The sequence below is a fragment of the Stegodyphus dumicola genome, chromosome X1 (assembly GCF_044657685.1).
Source record: "Stegodyphus dumicola isolate Sdum_Otavi_A_Nest chromosome X1, ASM4465768v1".
Lineage (NCBI taxonomy): Eukaryota > Metazoa > Arthropoda > Arachnida > Araneae > Eresidae > Stegodyphus > Stegodyphus dumicola.
Genome location: NC_140780.1, coordinates 101,224,097 through 101,247,329, shown reverse-complemented (window position 1 = coordinate 101,247,329; position 23,233 = coordinate 101,224,097). Strand labels below are relative to the sequence as shown.

At 35.5% G+C, this 23,233-nt stretch overlaps 1 protein-coding gene across 7 annotated transcripts in view; it reads left to right on the top strand.

The window, feature by feature from the left end:
• The window catches only part of TBC1D5 (TBC1 domain family member 5), a 139,578-nt gene extending 124,555 nt beyond the window's left edge, over window positions 1-15,023 (top strand). For 6 of the 7 annotated variants that reach the window (XM_035356308.2, XM_035356307.2, XM_035356304.2 and 3 more), the window contains one exon: window positions 13,623-15,023. In XM_035356308.2, coding sequence (XP_035212199.1) covers window positions 13,623-13,865 — 243 coding nt within the window. In that variant the 3' untranslated portion in view covers window positions 13,866-15,023. The remainder of the gene's footprint in view (window positions 1-13,622) is intronic. The other variant, XM_035356309.2, reaches the window with a different exon arrangement.
• The last annotated feature ends 8,210 nt before the right edge of the window (window positions 15,024-23,233 follow it).

Below are 23,233 nucleotides of genomic sequence, written 5' to 3'. Positions count from 1 at the left end.
TTACGAATCCCTTCTGAGCTAGCCATTGTTCGAACGTAACGCCTTACGTAACATAACATTGTGGCGCCAAGACGTGGGGCGCGATAACAGCTAAAATAAATTGAAAATGGAGCTTACACAGCTGAAAACCGAAAGAAAATGTCTAAGAACTTCCTTTACCACATGTGCAAACAAAATTGATGCAGAACTGAAATCAGATATTCCTGATTTGAAGCTACTTTCGATTCTGGAAAAACAGCTTAGAGACAAGTTTAATCGACTTGAAATTTGCCAAAAGGAAGTAACGTCGCTAATTCTACAATCTAAAGAAGCTGAAAAACTATATGAAGAAGATTTTATTTCGTCTGAGCCTTATAGAGATAAATATTTTGAACTGTGTTCTCAAATCGAAAAGCTGTCGAAGAATCCTTCAGCTACTGAATTACCAGAGAAGCGGAAATTTAAACTGCCGAAGATCGAACTAAAGAAATTCAACGGCGAAGCAAAAGAATTTTTGACGTTTTGGAGCCAGTTTTCGAAGATCCATGAAGATCCGACGATTCCAGATGAAGATAAATTCCAGTACCTCCTGCAAGCAGTTGTTCCTCAGTCCAAAGCCGCACGGGTAGTGGAGAGCTTTCCGGCAACGGCCTCGAATTATCCGAAAGCAATCGCCCAGCTTCGAGAGAGGTTTGGAAGAGAAGACTTACTTGTACAGATATACATCAGAGATCTTCTGAGCATGGTTATGCGTAATGCAAGCAGTGGACGTGTGAAGACGGATCTTCCCACTCTCTACGATGATTTAGAAACCAAGATTAGAGCTTTAGAAAGTCTTGGAAGAACGCAAGAGAAGTATGGTGATTTCTTAACGCCTTTAGTTGAATCCTGCCTGCCCGAAGAAATATTAATTGCTTGGGAGAGAAACAGAAATTTAAAAGAAGCACCTCAGCCTGATGACCGATGCCTTGAAAATTTGATGAATTTTCTGAAACAAGAAGTGAAAGGAGAAGAGATGGTCGTGTTAGCCCGCACTGGGTTTGGTTCTAACCATATTTCTAAGAAAAAGGATACACTAAATAAAAATTCAGATTCCGCCACCGCAGCTGCGTTAGTAAGTACATCAAATTCTGAGAGCCCAGGTGAGCATAATTTTAACTGTCTCTTTTGTGAAAAACGGCACCCAACTAAAGAATGTTTTTCTGCTAGAAATATGACATTAGAAGCTAAGAAAAATATATTAATTAAAAAAGGGGCCTGTTTTGGATGTTTCAGATTTGGACACACTTTTAAAACATGTCGAGTAAAAAATTCTTGCATGTACTGTAATAAAAATCACCATTCTTTAATGTGTCCCAATCACCAAGAAAAAGGCGCAAATGAAAAGTCTAAAAGGGACGTAACTGAAACCAGTACATTAACTAATAACTGTAAAATAGAAAATGTTTATTTAATGACTCTAATAGTTAAAATTAAATTTAAGAATGTTGAGCTTAAAGTACGCACATTACTGGATACAGGTTCTCAGCATTCGTATGTCAGTAAAAAATTAGTAGAGAATTTAAATTTAAAACCATTAAGGCAAATTAAATTGAAGCATTCGTTATTCGGTGGAAGAGAAACGCGAACGCAGATTCACGATGTTTATAATTTGTTGATTTCGGCATTAGATGAAACTTTCTCCTTTCAAATCGAAGCACTTTCCGAGAGCAAAATTTGTGGCACAGTGCCAAAAGTGAACGATAGTAAAATTATTAATGAACTGAAAGATAGAGGCGTCAGTTTGTCTGATTTGGGTTCTTCTGATCATGAGATTGATCTGCTTTTGGGAGCGGATATTGTGGGCGCTTTATTTACTAATAAATCTGTTTGGTTGGAGTCAGGGTTATTTTTGATTGACACTTGTTTGGGACATGTGTTAACTGGGAAGCATGAGTCATTTCAAGATAGCAATGATGATATTGTTTTGAATGCAATTTCGTTGTATGTTAGTAATTATTTGATAAAAGATTTATGGTCTTTAGAATCCATAGGTATTTCAGATCCCATTGAAAATAACAGAAAGAATTTAGAACATTCTAGAGTTTTGGAAGAGTTTAAAAATAATGTGAAAATTCTTTCGGACGGTAGATATGAACTTTGTTTACCTTTTAAATCTGATGTGGCCGATTTGCCGACAAATAAAGATTTAACTTGGAAGCGGCATAAAAGGATGTGCCAGCGAGCACAAGATAAAGCATTTTTAGAAGAATATACTACGATTTTCCGGGAATGGGAGAAATTGAATATAATTGAAAAAGTAACTGATAATATTGAGACGGGACATTTTTTACCTCATCGGCCAGTAATTAAGGACAGTACCACTACAAAAATCAGACCCGTCTTTGACGCGTCAGCCCGAGAAAGTGGTAAATGCTCTTTGAATGACCTTTTGTATAAGGGTCCGAACTTACTAGAAATAATTCCAGAGATACTTGATAGGTTTCGAATTCATCCAATAGGATTATCTTCAGATATTGAGAAAGCATTTCTGATGTTAAGTATAGCCCCTCAACATAGAGATTTCTTGCGGTTTTTTTATCCGTCCGAGAGTGAACAGATTGTTTACCGACATCGCAGAGTAGTATTTGGGTTAAAGTCGAGTCCATTTTTATTGGCAGCCTCAATTACACATTTATTAGATAATGTACCATCTGAATTTGATGCTATAGCACAAAAACTGAAACATTCTTTTTACGTAGATAATTGTGTTTCTGGTGTTGCAAATATTGAGGAGCAGGAAGATTTTATTGTAAATGCAAAAGATATTTTGTCATGGGGTTGCTTTAATTTAAGAAACTGGGAGAGTAATGTAAAATGTAAGTATGTTTCTAATAGTACTGGTGTCACGAAAGTATTGGGAATTTTGTGGGATCTTGATAACGACACTCTTAAGTGTAATTTAAATTTTAATGTTGTAAGTGAGGATCAGAATTTTACTAAGAGAATCATTTTAGCTACAGTTCACAAAATATATGATCCAATAGGTCTGCTGAGTCCTGCAATCTTACCACCTAAGCTTTTATTGCAGGAAATGTGGAATTTAAATCTAAAGTGGGATACTCCCTTACCAGATAGTATTCAAATGTCTTTTAAAAGATGGTTTAGAGAAATAGATGCATTAAGAGATATCGAAATCTCACGTTATGTTGAAATAAATGATTCCACTGAGATGCATGTTTTCGTAGACGCTTGCAAAGAGGCATATGCCACCTGTATTTTTTTTAGAACGAGAACCTCTCAAGGGGTAAAAATTTACTTTGTTAGAGCAAAAACCAGAGTTGCACCTTTGAAGAAAGTAACGATCCCTAGGTTAGAGTTAATGGCTTGCTGCATTGGTGCCAGGTTGGCATATTCAGTGAAGCAGGCTTTAAATGCCCATGAGATTAAAACAATATTTTGGAGCGACTCTAGGGTAGCTTTATACTGGTTAAAAGAACGTGGTGATTGGACAGTTTTTGTCTCGAACAGAGTAAAAGAAATAAATAATCTGTTTCCTAATAATGAATGGCGACATGTGCCAGGGAAAATGAATCCCGCTGATCTGATTTCGCGAGGGTGTTCCCCTAAGAAATTGTTAGAATCCTGCTGGTGGAAAGGCCCGGCATGGTTGTTGCAAGCAAGAGACAACTGGCCTGACACCGAAATATTGATAACAGAGACACCCGAAATAACACTTGAAAGGAGAAAGGTTAGGTTATGTAATATTAATTTGTTGGAAGAGAGAGTCCCGTGGTATGCCATTAAATTCTCAAATTTTCATTCAATAGTTAGAATGGTTGCATGGATATTGAGATTTATCAGTAATGTAAGATCGCATCATGATACTAGACGGGGGGGGGGGGAGAACTTCTAACGCAGGAGATTGAAAATGCTGAAATTCTGCTTATTCGTAATGTGCAAGCTCAATTTTTTCCTAATGAAACCTCTTTTCGGAACTTGTGTGTTTTCAAAGATGTGAACGGATTTATCAGAGTTAAAACTCGAATTACTGAACGCATAGATAAGCCTTTCTTCATTTCACCTATTCTTCTTCCTGATAAATGTATCTTTACTCAAAGACTGATTGAATATTTTCACCGAGAAAACTGTCATGCTGGAACCCAGATATTACTAAGCATATTGCGTGAAAAGTACTGGATTACAAGAGGAAGAAGAGCGATACGTAGTGTTCTGAAGGACTGTATTAAATGTCGACGATACAAAACTAAATCTCTCATTACTGAACCAGTTTCCTTACCTGCTAATAGAGTGGAAAATGCTGTAGCTTTCGAAGTAGTTGGTATTGACTTAGCAGGTCCCCTATTTGTAAAACGTGGGGACAAAGTATGGATGGTTCTCTACACGTGTGCTCTTTATAGAGCAATTCATTTAGAGTTAATAACATCGCTTTCTACTGATGCTTTTTTGTTATCATTTAGACGTTTTGTTGCTAGAAGAGGAAGACCTAGAGTGGTTTATACAGACAACAGTACAAACTTTAGGGGAGCTTATAATAATTGTTTAGAAATTGACTAGAGTAAAATAACTCGACAAACAGAAATACAGAAGATCGAATGGAAATTCATTCCCCCCACTGCTGCCTGGTGGGGCGGATGGTGGGAAAGACTTGTTCGAGTAGTCAAAGAACTTCTTAGGAGAACATTGGGCAGAGCTGTTCTTACCTATGAAGAACTGGAAACAGTTATGTGCGAATGTGAAAGGTTAGTAAATTCGCGACCCTTGACATATTTATCCGAAGATACAGAAGACTTAGTTTCACTTACACCTGCCATGTTTCTGACCGATAGATCCAATTTAGATGTAACTGATATAGACACAGTAGACACCAATCATCTCAGGAAAAGAATCAGATTTCGTGCAAAATTAATGGAAGATCTCCGAGTACGTTTTCGAAAGGAATATTTAGGACTACTTATTCAGAAACGACAGCAAAATTCACACTTTCCAAATATTCGAGTGAATGACGTTGTGTTGATAGGAGATGATATCAAAAAGAGATTGAATTGGCCTTTAGCCAGGGTTACGGAACTGATTCCAGGAAAGGACGGCAAAGTGAGAACAGTTAGATTAAGAACGCAAACTAACAATTTAGTACGTCCGATACAATGAGTGTTTCCCCTAGAAATCCAAGATGATGATTTGTCATGTTCATGTCATCCAAGTGATCCTCAAAAACATCAATCTGCTGTAAAGTCTTCAGATTCTCATTGTGGAGACGACATGAGTACCTCTCATCATTCAGAAATTTCTGGGTCACCCCGATCTCCGGACCCCACTGATGTTTCCTATGTATGTGACTGTTCTAAGACTATAAAGACACGAGCTGGTAGAACTGTTAAGAACAGTGTCAGCATTAATACTTATTTGCATTTTATCAGAGAAATAGCAAATTTACTTTTTAATCTGGAAAGTATCAAATAGTTTTAGGAAACTCAAAGCAAATAGGACTCCTGTGCTTTGCTGTATTCAAATAACCTAACAGCTTGATGAACTGTGTTGTTGAAAGCTTTTTTTTTAATTTCTTTTACTAGCAATGCACAGAGGATAAGAAATTATTGTAGAAAGTCCTCGGTATCAGTAGTTGGTACATGATTAAAAAATCATTGCATCCAAACGTGTGACTCATAGTTCATTGGAGGTTAATACAGAAAGAATTTTCATTAAAAGTATAAATTTAAAGTTGTCTAATAGCTACCTAAAATTTACAAACTCACTTTCTCCCATTCTACATTTATAAATTACCTCGTTTACATTATCAATACTTGGCGCATATTAGTTTGCACAGGAGCACAATACATAGGCACGAATTAACCAACACTTGCAATTTTAATATTTATGTTGGGAATGGCATCACTACGCCAGCGAATAAAAAGCCAGATAGAGACTGACGTCATGGGACGCCAGAGGAAAACGAACAGTTCCTGTTTAGTTAGCTTAGAACGATGTTTGCATGATGTGGCTAGATAGATATTGTAGCTAGATAAATATTTTATATTCTTTTAACTTGTCTTTATGTGTAAATAAATCTTTTTGCTTAAGTTTAAATGAAGTACTCCATTTATGACAAGATAGCTGTTAATTCATCGGGTAGATGACTTACGAATCCCTTCTGAGCTAGCCATTGTTCGAACGTAACGCCTTACGTAACATAACAATTTACTTTTAAATAAACGTTGGTTCTTTTAATATCTTGCACACATTATTTTTAAAAAGAATCTGTTCTGATGCACTATATGAAAATCCATTTTGTTTCATCATTCGCTACAGCTAGCCTTCACTTGCCTTGAATTGGGTTTTAGGAATGTCTTCTTCTCATGTTGCAGCAAGGGCTCTTATTTGGCACATCTCCTGTGTTACTGAGTACCCTTGAGAACGCATATGATGAACATATGCAACTACTTTTTTTCCTATGTTCGGAAACTTGCATTTTGAAACACGAAACACACGTCTTGTTTTGTTCGTAGCCGGGAGTTGATCACGTTGTTTGCCCCAATTGCGCACACACTTTTCGTCCACCTTATATACGGTTGCTGCTGTTCTTTTAACATTTTCCTGAGCAAATTCTATGACTTTCAGTTTAAAAGCTGCTGTATAGCTGCTGCATTTCCCCATTTCAAGCACGCTACTTGCTAACTACCATGAATTTCAAATGATACTATGAATGAAAAGAGAAAGCTTGAAATATGCAAATGCTGCAAGGAGGAAGGAGGGGAAAGTAATTTCATTACAATACAGTATTTCCTGCAAGCCAGTGTGGTGAAAATCTATTTGATCTGCCTTCATTTATTATTGCGTCTGCCAAGTAGATTGCTGGCGCCGATGTTATGACAATAACAACTGCACCAGAATGCAAGGAAAGTCTCTTCTTTCCATCCTGGCACCAACCAAAGACAAAACAAATACATTATCTTTCTTTAAAGATGATTATTGACTAAAGGGAAAGAGGTGATGTTAAAAAAATATTTTTTAAAGTAAGAAATTCTTTAGTTTTTGAGGTGCGGACATTTTTTTTCATAAGTTTTATCTGTAAAGTTGGGGTGCGGACATTACATGAGTGTGGACATTACACGAGCGTATATAGTATGATTAAGTACTTCATAATCTGTATATGCGAAAGGTCATGAACAACGATGGGGCATAGGAAAACTGCCAGGCTATATCCTTGATGCTTCCTCATATCATAAACTTTCTTTTGCTTCGCTAATACATTAATGCCTTTTCTACCACCATGCGCTCCCAACCTTTCTCTTGAAGGAAGGTAAGATATAACAAAATACAATTTTAAGATCCTACTTTAAGAAATATTTGGTGACCTCAAAATTAACTATTCTAGATTTGGTGTTCTTCCCCCTTAATTCACCTGTTCTCCCAAATTTGAGATCTCTTCTTGTTACATAACAACCTAAAATTAACTAAGCACAAGTAGTTAAGAGTACTTTCTGCATCTGCTAAGTATAAATACCTCTCACAAGTAACTATGTCATCTTCCTTTTTCTAAATTCTTCTCCAACATCGCACTGCTTTGCATTGCTAAAAATGCCTATGTCATACCTGTAAAGACAAGTGTATATGATTATTGTAATTGCTTATGATCAGAAAGGTATATTGTCTATGAAAAATGATTCTAATGTGTCTAGAAATAAGGATGGTAATTATCTAAACTTGGTTTGTGTCGACATCTTCCTACTATTCCACTCAACATCTGAGACTGCAAGCTGTTAAAAGATCCAGTGGCATCTATGCACTTAAAATACTATATATATATATGTGTGTATATATGTGTATATATTTTTGAGACCAAATAGGTCTTACGTTTTATTACTAGTTAACTTTACAATTTCTATTTCAGTTATATATGCGTATATATATATATGTGTGTGTATATATATCAGTGCAGTATTCACAAAAGTTGGAGGTTGTGAAATCAAAGCAAAAGTGTAATTTATTATAGCGAAAGCTACAAATGAATGGAGGTTCTAGTATCCTGTTAGGCCACCTCTAGCATTAGTGCACTTTGCAGTACAGGCAAGCATTGAGGCATAGGTCCTGTATTTTGTCATTTCATTCCATAGCTGCTTAAGTACACTTCTAGCTTGACCAAACTCCTAGGCTGTCTAACTTGCAATTACAGACATTTGGTTGATGACAAATCTTGAAGATCAGAAAGGCCAGGGAGGGGTGTTAATGTGGCAGTGGCATTCTTGTGGCACCCTTGCTGTGTGTGGCCATGTTGAGAAAGGCCTTTTGAGAACCCTTCTCTAAATGGCAATACATGTGGCCGAAGGATATTATGAATCTACTGCTGAGCTGTCATAGTGCCATGGATCAATATCAGAGATGCTAGGGTGTCGCATTGCAAACATCACCTTGTACACCCCATGCCACAGGTGTGAGAGCAGTGTGCTGCAGTAAAGTGGAGGCAGGATTGAGGCATCTATTATAGCACCCCCACGTACACAGTTGTCATCACTCCTCAAATTGGTTTGTGGTCCAATCCCATCAAGTGCAGCACTACTTCAAATTGACGTGACAGTGTGTGGGTGTAATTTGCAGCATGTATAATTGTCTCTGTGATACCAAATATCTTTCAGCCGGATGCTTCCTGACGGTATGGCCTGACACAGGGGCCAATGTTGAAAGTGCTTCCTATATCCAAATGGTAGACGCAGATTCAGTTGGTACTGTGTATTCATATCAGATGATGTGATGATCCTCTTGGCTTTTAGTTTGCCAAGGGTTTCCTAAGCCTGGCCTCTGTGTATGTGACTTTTTTTTCTCATTCCCTGGTTCCAATATCTTCTCTCAGTAAAGTTAGAATAACTTAGATTATGAACTATTCGTTGAACTGACTACCCGGCTTTCATCACCCCAATGATTTTTCCCCATCAAATTCTGATAGCTCATTATATTATCTTTGATGGTGGTGTAACAGCATTCCTAGTGAAAAAATGTCGATTGAGTACAGGCAAAATGTCTCTCTGTATTTTTTGTATGCCAAGGAGATTCAAGTTTAGCACCATCTGGTGGAATTATACAGAGCACAAGCATGCTGTATTTCTGATCAACTGCATATCTGCCCAACTCTTACTTTCATGCCAAATTTCGTTACAATCTGACAATTACTTTTCAGTACACAAATTGTTATAGCAATGAGTGTATATAGGATCTATGCCTTAAGATTTTTGACATTAATATTTAGTGTATAAAGCATATAAATGCTACCTGGATAAATAAAAAAGCAAAAAATCATTATCAGAATGGAATGCCATTTAAATATTCTGCTGAAAATTAAAAGCCTGAAAATCTGAAAATACGTGAAAAGAATTCAGCGTATAAGGTTGAAAGAGATCATGTAACTTGTAACACACAGTGTACTACTACATAGTACTGTGCAGTACAACTACATAATGTTTTTTGCATAATGAAATGGATTAAACTAAAGTGCTTTTGATGTCATAAAATACTGCATTACATGTTATTCTTATTGGAGCCCTAATTTATGTTATGATAAAACTGTAAAATGAAACTTAATGCAATTTATTGTATTTTACATGTTTGTTATTACTCATGAGTTTTGAGTTTAAACTCAGTGTAGGCAGAAGTGATTTTCAAACGTTATGGTGGTACCAGTTAAAAATTTCACAGCTTTCTGAACCAGCTGTTCAATATCTAGGACTTTATTTAATTTTGATCATAATGCAGTTCAAAAAGTACAGCATCTGCTTGAAAGTAATAGAAGGAAATATCTGTTGTATTTCCAAGAGAATTTTCTTAACATGTGAAAGCACATTTATTACTGGATAATAAGGGTGAAAAGTAGAATGATTATTTTAATTTTTGTGACTTAGTATTTACTAAAACTTGCCAAAAGATATATATGGAGCATTATGTAATTAAATCAAGAACAGATAGAAGCACTTAAATAATTTCACAAAATTATTTTTTCAGTAAAGGATTTGTGATTTTCAGTTCATGGCAAAGGTATAGAATATTAAAAGATTCCAGATAGTATTTTGGGACCTAAAAGAAGAATAGGTGCTTACGTATTATCAGGTTAATCAGCCAAGCAGCATGACTTATCGCTAGTTATGGATCAGCATGAGGAGCACACGAGTAACATCTGCACTTTTATTTCATGTAACTCAGATAATTTCTTGATAAGCTTCTGTTGGTTTTCATGAACAAGTTTATAATTTAAGTGTTACTGCTTTGTTTTTTGAAAGAAACGACAAAAATTTGGGACCTGCCTTCCATAGAAGCAAACAGTGAATTCTTTTCAAACTTATTGAAATCTTAGCATAAAAATAGTTTGTATTAATAGACATGATATGAGCTTTACTTGAAAATGGATGAACAACAGCAATGCTGTTTGTTGAATACTTTAAATATCATTTCTAGATGTAGGTAATGATTTTGATTGATAGTTTTGAACGCTTTTTACATTCTTTGGATAAGGAATAGATTTAATGTTAACAAAATATTGTTCCAGTAAATTATATTAACTTAACTATTAGAAAATTATTGATGATATTTCACATGAAGAGTGGGTGAAAATATTTGTCAACTCCAATTTTTAATTTAGCCTGACAAAAAAAGTAAGTTACTATGTAAAACTTGTAACATCATTTAGAATTGAATTATAATGAAGCTGGTATATTTCTTTTGTTCATAGGTTTTTGACTACTGTTATATGTGCTAATAATACAGGGTGGTTATAATTAAAATTCCACTTTGTCAAAAAGGAAAACTACTGGACCAAATGTTTTCAAACTTGGTACTCGTGTAAAGGAGGTCATGAGAATTTATTTTCCATGAAAAAAAGACAGTTCAAAAACATATCACCAGGACGGAAATGGCGCTGTATGCAATATTGTTAAACGAAATAAGACATGAAGACATTGGTTTAAAATGTGTTTAATCATTTCTGAAACATGTTAGAAAGCATGTTCAATGTGGCATCCACCATTTTCCGAAAGTAAGTTAAATCGTAATTTTGCATTCTCAACAGTAGCTATTAGCACATCAGGAGGAATGTTACAGATATGTTGCTGTAAAGCAGCTTTCAGTTCCGCCAAATTGTTTAGATTATCACCAAAAGCAGGGATTTTGAGATAACTCTATAGCCTAAGGTCTGGTGACCATGGTAGCCAAGAAGTGGGGAAGTGTTGGCCTATAATTCATTCATTTATGGAATGTTACATAAGTAACTTTGTAACACATGTACCATTGTGTGGCAGGGCCCCATCCTGCGTAAAAATCATGGTGTTTAAAGTGCCACATTGCTGCAGTTCAGGTATCATGAAACATCTTAAGATTGACGCTAAGTAAGCAGTCATGGTGCACGTAACAGGTCCAGCTGTCGACTGCTCTTCAAAGAAAAATGGTCTAATTATGAAGCTGGCTGTCATACCACACCAAACAGTAACTTTAGGAGAATGTTGACATTGCCATTTAGGGAAGAATGGACATCAACTGTTTACAAAATATTCCATGGCTAATTTTTGTTCACTTCCATGCTTTCAAGGAATTCCAAATCAAAAGATTCCCCTGCAGCAGGATTGTTAAATTCAAGTTTTTTGTATGAGTAGAACTGCAGCACTTTACAGACAATTTTATACACTATACTTCATGGTATGTCCATTCGACATGCGACATCACATATGCTGCATGTACCACATGTGCTTTCCATTGTTGCCTCCTCCAATGCTAATGCAACAACCTCCTTGGTTTCTTCAGAAGCAGATTTTCTTCCCCTCCCAGGTGCAACAGATAAACAACCTGTGGCTTCAAACTTTGGGATCATATTCTTCAAATCCTGTGGTGTCATTGACCTTCATCATATTCTTCTTACTGAACAATACCTTTGTAAAGCATGCCATTCATTGCTATCGCATTCATAATAACATTTCACGAGAAAAGGATGGTCTGGCATGTTTAGAGAGTGTGTGTGATTATGGCAAAGCCTCAAGGGCTATCTGCCTAAGGGGAGGGATGCCTTCGTGGAGAACTTTCTAAGGGAAACTGTCTTGTATACATGTTACACATGGGGAAAACCATGAAAACTCCCATGCAACCAGCCCATTCGCAGGATTCGAATTTCGGACCAAACTACCAGTGTTCAGCGAATTTACCACTCGGCCGCTGGTGGGCCGCATTGTTAGAGACATTGTCGATTCATAACAGTGAGAACTCTAACAAATGTGCTCACTTTTATCTGAAAAATAAAGTTATGTATAAAGTGCATTTGCATAAATCCTTTTGTAGAAAACTGAGTGTTAAATTTATGCACTGAGTGTTAAAATTATGTTAAATTTACTTTTATTTAATTTTAATATTTATGATTATTTTCAGTATAACTTTACGTATTTATCGTTTGTAACTTTGTGATTCTGAGTCTGGCAACTGAAAAGTGTTTGAATTTAATGAGAGTTGTCTTCATATTCACAGGTACATGTTTTATAATATAAACGTTGCAATTATTAATGTTACAAAGAATAAAAAGAGTATTGTGTTAAAACTTTGAACGTTATTCGAGTTTTGAGTTCTACGAATATCAATTTATAGCTGAGTTTTGAAATCGGTGTCCAACACATTTACTTCTTCCTGCTGTAAAAACCATTTACAAGTAATTGCGGTTTTGCAATACCCCACAAACAGTTTCCTTTTAGAAATGATTAAAAACGTTTTAAATCGATATCATAAATCTGAATTCAGGATTAAAAAATCACAAATTAGCGATCTGTAAGAAAACAATTTCCGAAATGCGCACAATTTTGTGAGTGATTTGCGATGTAACATTTCCAATCACTAATTTGTGGTTTGCACGCACGTATATCTCTGTTACATGGATGGCGCACTTGACCTTTATCGCCTTTAACACCTTTAAATAGTTATTTTGTTTAGGTCAGTGTTTCTTAAGGGTATACAACATGTTAAACCTGTGTGAGAAAAGGTTAAGTTACATTCCGACTCTTATTTCATTTAACAATATTGCATACAGTGCCATTCCTCCCCGTTGGTGAGTTTTTGAACTCCCCCCTCGCGGAAAATAAATTCCCATGATCACTATTACACGATTACCAAGTTTGATAACATTTGGTTCAGTAGTTTTCATTTCATGACCATTACAAAGTAGAATTTTAATTATAACCATCCTGTATATGGTAAAAACAAGCACAATTTTTAGTGTACGAATAGACATACAAATTTGAGTACTGCACATTTTTCAAACTATAGAAATAAAATATTAGAAAAGAATAAAATATATCTAGTAATTGCGTGAATAATATGTTTTGTTAAAGATTACAGTTATTTCTTTTTTTAAACTTTCTTTGTAACTTAAGTATTAGCAAGTTTCCATGAATTATGTTCTATAAAATGGGTCCCTGCCATAAAGCAGATAGCCCTCAAGAATTTTGTTGGTGCAAAATAATGTAATCTGGTATCTAACACACATTGTAATTTATTTTAGTTAGTAGCGTAATCAATGCATTATATTTAGTTTTATACATTATTTTTCTAATCTAAATGATATTTATCTGTTTATCAAATAAAGTTTTGCTAGTTTCTTTTCATTTTGGTTTTTTGTCTTATCAATTTAGGTTCGAGATATACTTAGAGGAACTGTGAATTTTGAAGAACTAGTTGCTGATAATGATAGTAATCCATATTGTGCTTTGTCAAATATGCACAATCTGTCAAGTGAATTAATAGTTTGCAACCAAGTAAAAGTTAAAAATTTAGATTTTGTTCCATGTCGAAAGTGGAATAAAGGTATTTCTGATGTCACTTCAGTGTCAAGTGAAAATGAACAAATAAGAACAGATCTTGAGAAAACAGACTGAGCTGGATTATATTTCACCTTTGGTATCAGAACTTTTATACTGTTTCCTTGGTTTCTTTTTGGCATGAATGAATAGAAGGCATTAACTCAAAGTTCAGCTGAAAAATTGCTTTCGGATCATTGCAACAATTTTCTTATACCACGAAACTAAAGATTATATAAGTTTCATACATTTTATTTGAATGTATTTTGCTTGTTCTGTAGGTAGTTTTAATTGGTTTCTGGTAATGTGTTTCCTGTACAGAGAAATAATTTTTTACAGTGATGTTGTTCTAAAAAAAGGGAAAAAAATACTTTGTTATAAAAGTAAAAGCATATGCATGTAGTAAATGCTTAGAATACTAGTTAACTTTTCATTAAAAATGAAGAGGAGTAAAATAAATTGTTTTGTTTTGTTTAAAAGTGTTTGTTAACAACATCTGTAATTTATCTTAAATGTAGTGAAGTATATGAGAATTCAAAGTATCTAGTAATTTCTGAGATTTATGAATATGTTTCCATTGCCCACAAAGGAGTTTTAACTTAGAAACTGATTGCCATGCTTGGGAATCTCAAGTAATTAAATTCACTCTCTGTAAGTTTGAAAACTTAAAATCCTTTACAGGAAACTTTTTAGATCATTTTAAATGAGCTTAGCAATCAAGATGTGAAAATCATGGTATATTATTGCAGTTAAATTACCAGACTAAGAGCTTTAAATCTAATCGCCCATGGAAGGAATTTCATAGTGTGGGTGGGGGGAGGTAATGTGATCAGCCTGAGTCCACTTGCTTCTTCTGTGCTGTTAAAGAATTATATAAATCTAAATAAATATATGGGTATTTTTGGGGTTTGGGGAAGGGTGATGATCGTTTAGCAATGGTGAAAGGTGTGCATGGGCAAAAAAGGTTGAAAACCATTGGTGTAGATTGAAAGATTTAGCTTACTATCAATTTAATTCTTGCTATTCAAATTTCCAGAAATGATGTAACAATAAGATACCAGAGTTATTTAAGTTGGTATAAATTTCTTTGTTAAAAACAGCCAATTTTTTAAAGAAAATTAAATGTATATTTTTATTTAAGAAAGTCTTTCGTTTAATAATTTTTACATGATGTGAATTTAAAATTACTTGTGTATTGCTGTAAGGATTTATCAAATAAAGAGTATTTTATAAAAATAGTGTTTTAAATTGTCAATTAATTAACATATTTAAAATAATTATGAATTAAAATTAGTCACCATTTTGTAGAAATAATTTAATTCTCATATCTCTTATATTTTTATTGCATCAAAATATTGAATAAGAGCACTGAACATTTGTCTGTGGCAGTTTTTGTTTTTGGTCTTCTAAAAGTTTCATTAACAACTTGGATAATTTTCATTATATACAGATAATAGATTTTTATTTGGATTCATTCATCCACAAAAAACAGTTTTTACACGCCTAATGTAAATTTTGCCATTCAAAACGTACTTAATTTTTCAATATTTTTAAATACTCTGTATAGTTATATAAATATTATTTTATGTGCATATACATGTGTATGTATTTTTCCTTGTATTTCAAAATGTTTTCATAGAAAATGTTTTGTATTTACATATTAAAGAAGTACTATAAGTATAGTATAAGAAAAGTAATTTGTTAAATAATATTTGTTCTGGTGTATTAAGTAATCAGAAAATTAGATTCTATTAATAGTCAGTGTAATAGTTTGTAAGATTCTAACGTGTGGACTTTTAAGTTACAGTTAAAGTTGAAGAATCTTAAGAACTGGTAAGCGAATAATCACTTGAGTTCGTGAGACAGAAAATAAAACTTGGGAAGGGTTAAATACCCTTTATTAGTCCAAAATAATTTCATAGAACTCCTTGGAGTTTTACAATAAAACCTCCACTCGGGCTTGAACTCAGAAAACTAAGAACTAAAACTTAACTAAAAAGATATAGCTGAAGCTATCAAGATCCTAACAGTTGGCCCCTTAACGCTAATTAACAATGAAGCTATCAAGGGCCTAAAGTACGGCCGAGCGTAATAATAGCTTAAGAGAGAGAGTAGCCTAAAAAGGCGAACGCGCGCTAGTCAGAATCACTAGTTCTCTCTAGTGAAGTCAGTTGAACTTCACAGTGAAATACTTCTCCTTTGCATTCAAACGCAATTTGAAAAATACGTTCTGGCCGGAAGTTTTAAGTTTGAAATTAAGAAAGGATAGGAAAGTAACTTTAACTCAAAATTTAACTGTTAGGTAAATTAAGATAATCCTTGCAAGTTTTTAATAATACAGACATTCGGTAAGCGTGGTAAAATCATATGTTATAGTTAATAGTCAAATCATGAAATTCAGAAGAATAATATTTTATGGTCTAGCTAAAATGGACGTTTTTAAATTATGCTATTTTTTTAATGTGAAATGCATGAAATAGATTATTTTTCGTGACTTGTATATTTTTTCATAGGTATAACTAAAAAAGAAGTTCAGTTCTTTAAAAAAAATATTCCCCCTTCCTCCCGTGCTAACCCTGGAAAGTATTTCGTTTTCAGTTAACATGTAGAATGTAATGTCCTTGAAAACAAGTCTCAGTTATGGAGAAACTGACAGGTGAAGTACAAAAAAATTTGGAAGCATAATTCATCAGTTGCACACTTTGGCAAGTGTTGCAACTCTACGAAATATAGGACATTTTTATTTCCTCATCTTTGCTCACAATCAATTCTTAGAGCACTCTCATTCAGCAGAGCATAAATAATCAAAACATATTGATAAAATGTGGATGAAAAATTAGTCTTCCAAATTTAATAAGTCTGCTATCAGTTAACAAAGTAAGTGATTTTAAAGCATGAAATGAAATCCTTACTGTTTAAAATTTGTATTTTAATTCTAAAATAATGTGTCTAATTTCTGTAAATTGCAATGAATTAAATTCATAAACTGAGCAATTTAAAACTATATATGCAGATTTGGGATAATTTAAATTTATTTTACATTTTTTAATAATATATCTAACGGAAATAAATTACTACGCTTTTTTTAATTTATCCAATTGGAAAATTTTGCAAACATTTGCATCTTCCAAAGCTCAATAACAACCTTGTATTTAACGTACGTATATTAAAACACTCAATCGATTTCGAGGGCAGCTAAAGGTCCCTCCTCATCAGGAGAACGAAATTACTAGAAAGGCGAAAAAAGAAAGAAAAATAGAAGAAAGAAAAGAAAAATAAAGCATCGGCAAAGGAGTCTCAGAAACACGTGGTCGTTATGAGCACTGCGCGTAGTCGTAACCGGATTTTGAATCAGAGTTACACTGGCCGCCTACTTTTACTGAGCCAGGCTATCTGATCAAACATATAACACATAGCCTAAAACGCAAAAAATAGGAAGCTAGGGGCAACTGCACCTTCGCGCACCAAGTCTGAACCCCGAATAAAGGGAAAGCAGTCCAAGTGTCGGTGATATGCCGCGAATATACTACTTGTATGACGTGTTCCGGCTTTTTGAAATAACTGCCCTGCCGGCCGCCTGACAGTAAAATTTCCCTGGTGCTTGAAAGCGAGGTTTTCATGGTGAGAAGGGGAGACCGCAAGACAGCACAGGTCTGAGAAATAATAAAACAGCTAGTCCTGGAGTGGGAATAATAAACTGATAGTAGGCAGTGACGTCATGTCCAGTGCGGAAAATACGCTATAAATTCAGTTAGGTGGGAAAATTCTGATTTTCGGCAAACATATGAGCTGGAAGAGATCGGAGATATCTATCCTTATTCAGTAACTCATAATGGAAGCTTCCAAAATAAGTAAGGAAATCACATTGTTTGGCAGCATTGAAGAATTTCCTATTTGTTGAAAGGAGATAGTCTTTTACATATTCAGTTTTCAGATCCTGTTGAAGTTGTTCGTTTCTCACAAAGTAGTGCGCATTTGTCATGATTAGGATTTTAGACTGTAGAATTTGTAGCTGGTTAATGTTTGCTTCCGTTGCAGCGGCCAGGCAGGGAAGACATACGTCATTATTGGCCTTATGACTGAGAGATAGATATGCCTTTTTTTGACCAAGTCCAATCTTGAGTATTTACCTAGTAATGGGAGAAGGCAGTGGAAAACATAATTTGCTTTCTTCTTGACATGTTGAATGTGATTTCCCCAGGTGAGGTTGTCATTAATTATGATTCCGAGATATTTTGCTTGTTTCGACTGCCGTGACCGGCTCGTTAAAGATGAGAACTTGTTTCCTCGTAGGTTGGGACTTTTTCTTTTGTCTAATGATTAATAGTTGGGGCTTTTGTGGTTGATGCAAACTTTCCATCTCCGGCACCAGTTTTCAATTTGAGGGATGAAATTCTAAAGTTTGTGAATAGCATGGTTGCTAGTTCCAAGTTCCAAGTACCGCTGGATGCGCCGCTGATTAACTTGCAGGATTTGCAAGTTTTGTTCCGGCTGTCTGAGTTAGTTGCTATAGAGCGCTGGAAGTAGGAGAATGCATAAGTGAGACCTAAGTCAGGATTGCAGATGTTGAGAGGGCGTGACTACCTTGTCACGTGAGGTGTGAAGAAGTCATTAATACGTTGCGAGATTTCAGGTTAGAAATGCTTAAATGTACAAATGTGCAGAAATAATTACATAAAAGGGAAATTTTTCTAGTAATCATCAGAGTAACAACATATGGAATAAACCAAATTTCATCACATAATACAGTCTAGCAGTCCAGTAAGTTGCAGTTCTGAGTCCATGATAACATGATGGGGGTGGTGTAAACAGAATCATGGTTTCATTATAACAGTCGAAGATGTTCCAGGAAAGCAATAATATAACAGAATGAATGCAGAACAAATGTTAACACAAAATACATATATACAAATTCAAGATGTCTGTCCCAGAGCATACGAGTACTTAGAATAATAAGTCACATATCACGTGAGCGGAATCAGGCATTCTGATTCGCTTAGCGTAAACTTGTCCAAAACTGATGAAAAGAGTAAAAAATTAAATAATGGGTTGCAATAGCAAAAACTCACTTTTTTTCTCATGTTCTTTAATATGATAAACATAAGCAATACCAGAAATTTCAGTCCTAAAAATGCAGAAAGTCCTACAACAAGGCTGAACATAGAACTCAAATTCTTAGGTCACGTGGGAGGTCACTCTTCCAGGCGCTGACGTTTAGAAGTGCTTTTTGAATATTGAAGAAAAGCAGTATTCTGGAGTAAAGTAAAAGAAAATAAGAGTAAAATCACTATGTACAGATCAAAATTTCCACTAACTTGGTATTAGGTGGGGAAATTTTCGTTTCCACTGAGTATGTACGCCGCGAAAGGTCGAAGAAATCGATCATCGGTGAGAACTTCATAATGAAGCATGTTGAAATGATTCATGAAGTTACATTCCCGCGCATTTTTGAAGAATTTATCGTTAAGTTTTCGCAGACGTACCACGATGGTATCGATTTTGAAGTCCTCATGGAGGGTCTTGTTGCGGACATAATAGTGTGCATTCGTGATAATACGCAGTAGTTTATTTTGAACGATTTGGAGTTTGTTTACATCAGAGTGTTTGGCTGCCGCCCAGGCAGGAGATGCATAAGTCAAAATAGGTCTAATTGTGGAGAGATAAACAAGTCTTTTCTTCCCCAAATCCATTCTAGAGTATTTACCGAGTATAGGAAGCAAACACTTGATAATTTTTAGTGCAGTGGTTTGAACATTGTTGATATGGTCAGTCCAGGTGAGACGATCATTAAGAGTGACTCCGAGATATTTGCCACTTTTCACTATAGGAACTCTTTCATTAAAGAGAAGGTGATACTTCAGTTGCTTATTTCTTTTCCTTCTGCGAATGATCAATAATTGAGATTTTTGAGCATTAATCTTCACTTTCCAATTCGCGCACCATGACTCGATACTTGGAATGAAGGCTTGTAGTTTCTTAATAGCGAAGTTAATGTTCGCAGACTTAACTGCCAGGGCAGTATCATCTGCGTAACATGCAAGGATAGAGTCGTTACTGTTGGGTTTAGGGAAGTCTGCAGCATAAAATAAATAGAGTACAGGGCCTAAACAAGACCCTTGAGGTAGTCCACTTTGCATATTACGTTCTGAGGAGTAAGCTCCTTTCACGTACACTTTAAAAGTCCTGTCCGAAATAAATGAGAGGATGATCAGAAGAATTTCTCTTTCAAAATTAAGGTTGATTAGTTTTGCAATGAGTCCCTCATGCCAGACGCGGTCGAAGGCTTTCGCTACGTCCAGCATGAGGATAACAACATTCAATTTATTATGTAAAGCAGCTCCAGAATACTCCGTAATACGAAGAAGTTGTTTTGCAGTCGAGAGCTACTCTCTAAAGCCAAACTGCTCCGGCGGAAGAAGTTGAAGATAATTTTTTATTCGGCTGAGAATAATTCTTTCAAATATTTTACTTAATACAGGCAGTAAACTAATGGGCCTGTATCCGTCAGCTTGTGAGTGGTTTTTCCAGGTTTTGGTATTAAGATGACCTTAGCAGTTTTCCATAATTTGGGGGAAATATGAGGATGTAAGGCAAGCATTAAAAATACTTGCTATTATTCCGATAGTGTTTCTGGGAAGGCATTTCATAGCTTAATTTGTGATGCCATCTATTCCTGGTGCTTTCTTGGGATGGAGTTTCTTGATAATTTCTTTAATCTCAGCTGGGTTGGTGAGTTTAATTAAGTTTCTAGCAGTGGGGGAATATAACCAGTCTTTGACATGTGTCAGTGTGCTATGTTCAAAGTCCTTATTATTTGGCCATTCATTGGGTGTAAATTGTTCCTCTAGGTAGGTCGAAACACATTTTGCTTTATCCTGATGAGTGACTGCGAGAGCTCCATTATGGGTAAGAGTATGGATTTGTAGTATTTGTATTTATAGTATTCCATTATGGATTTGTAGTATAGTGAGATTTAAGATTCTTAATTATTGTTCATAATGACCCATCTCTGGTGTCAATATTAATTAATTTCTCGCACCATAATTTTATGTCCTTCTGAATTTCTTTATTAAGTTTATTGATTTCGCATTTCATTCGTGGGTCCCAGGTCACGTGATAGGATTTTCTCATTCTGTTGCGCTGTCTAATCTTGATGCGAATGTAATTAGGGAGTCGAAGGCTATTATCTTTAAATCTAACTTATTGTCACTTGCTTCTGCACTAGCACTTATACTATTTTCAGTAAGTGCAGAAACCGCATTTTCAATTCCTTGCACTGTATTGAGGTTATAGAGAGGAATAATACGATCACTCATAAGATTTTCAAAAAGAGACCAGTCAGTAATTGTGTTAAGAGTACGAGCTTCAGTTCTAGTAATTCCCAGATAAGCAATAACGGGCAGGTGGTCAGATGAAAGTTCTTGAAGTACTTCAGTAGTAATAGGAATAGTAGTGGTAGACAAAGCGATGTCTAATATGTCAGAGTACTCGAGTCTATCTGGACAATAAGTATAATTATTCGTTGCATGAATTACAATAGGATTATTAAGTATGTAATTATATAAAATTTTGCCATTTGCATTGGATCGTCGACAGTTCCATGCAGTATTCTTTGCATTTAAGTCCCCTGCAAGGACGGTTGGGATATCACTTGGCAAAAAAGATTTAATAAGTTATCACTAAGCCTGTTATTAGGCGAGTTGTATAGAGCACTGAAATAAATATTTTTAAAAACTGGTAGCGTCAAACAAACGGTAACTAGTTTACAGTTAAAGTCTCTGCTTTCCTTAATTAAACATGATTGTAACGTGCGTTTAACGTATATGCAAACACCTCCACCTCGGTGACTAATTCTATCACACCTGTAAAGTAAATAATTTGCAATCCTGAGACGGTGACACTGTTGCGCATGAGTTTCGGTAATCACAGCAATATCAATATCATGATACTGTAGAAAATTATGAAGTTCATATAAACAGTTCTGGAGGCCATTGGCATTCCAGATGACGAAACGGATGGGATTCACAGTTCTGGTAGTTTTATCCATGTTGGGTTTTGTCAGGAAGTGAAGCTTTATCAGTAGTTAATTGCTTGAAGATTTGAGTTATTCCAGATTCCTGAATGATGGAAACGATTGCCAGTAAGTCACAAAGCACTTTTTTAGCTTCCATGAGAGATTCAGGGGCTAATCCAGAGCTTAAGGCTTCAGCGTATGATTTGTTTGTGATGACTCGATCTGTGAATGGTTTCGGTTGAGACAAAGCTTTCGTCTTAGGAAATCTTTCACATCCTCTGTAGTTTGCTGTGTGTCCTTCCATAAGGCAATTCGCACACTTTGGAGGAGTAGTTTTATTTTTTTGCATGTGAAAGATTCATGCTCCTCACCGCAGCGAACACAGCGCAGGGCGTGATGACAATTACTTTGAGAGTGGTGGAACCCTTGACAGCGAAAACACTGCAAGGGCCCATCTCTTCCTTTATAACCTTCGACTTCATTCCAAGAATGAAGATTTTCATTCCAAGCTCAAAATGTTCATGGAAGATGGCATTGCTCTTTTCCTCTCTTTTTCAAGGAACAGTGGTAAATTTATTATTTCTCCGTCACGGCGACGCTTCATTTGGTTGACTCTGATAACACTATATCCTTTTTCTTTGAGTTCTTCCGATTTCATATAAGATGGGAGGCTTCTGATGACTGCTTTTACATATCTGGTCTCTGGCAGCTCGTAACAATGATAAAACACACCTTTACCTTTGAGTACTTTAATGATTTGGCGGTAGATGGTAGGATTGTGAGCATTGATTTTAATTCCTCCGCTAATAAGTTGTCCGTAGTAATCTCTGTTAGTAGAGAGGTTATATCCGATTAATAAAGCTTTGAGTTGCATGAAATTTTTCCTTTGGTCTTTAATTATTATCGGCGGTGTTCTTTCAAAAGGTGTTGCATCCAGATTGGCTGCGTCTTGAGCTGGAGTTTCGTTAGAGACCGTTTCCATATTTTCGGAAGTTTCATTTGAAGTCGTCTCCGGAGGCGGTATTCTCGACGAATCAGAATTATCCGAGGAGTTGGTTTTCCGGACGGACTTTCTTAGACGTATGGTGGTGTCTCCTCTGGGTCCTGTATCAGAATCGCTACTATCCTCGTCTAGGGCTTTATATTTTTTGGAGCCTTCCTCATCAGAACGGGCTGGGCTGTTGGCTCGTCCAGCGTTAGGTTTGATCTGACCAAGAGTCGGAAATTCATCATCAAATGTTTTAGCAGCAGGGATATTAGGCTTCGGTGCAGCGGCGTTTCTTTTCTGGGTGATCTCATTTTCTATGAAAAGTTTTAGTCTTTGAAAAAATAGGAGATCCCTGGCATCTTGTTCACTAAGAGGGCCATCTGCTTCTTCTATGCACTGCAGATTCGTAATTTCAGCGCTAACGAAATCAGTCATACGTTCCAT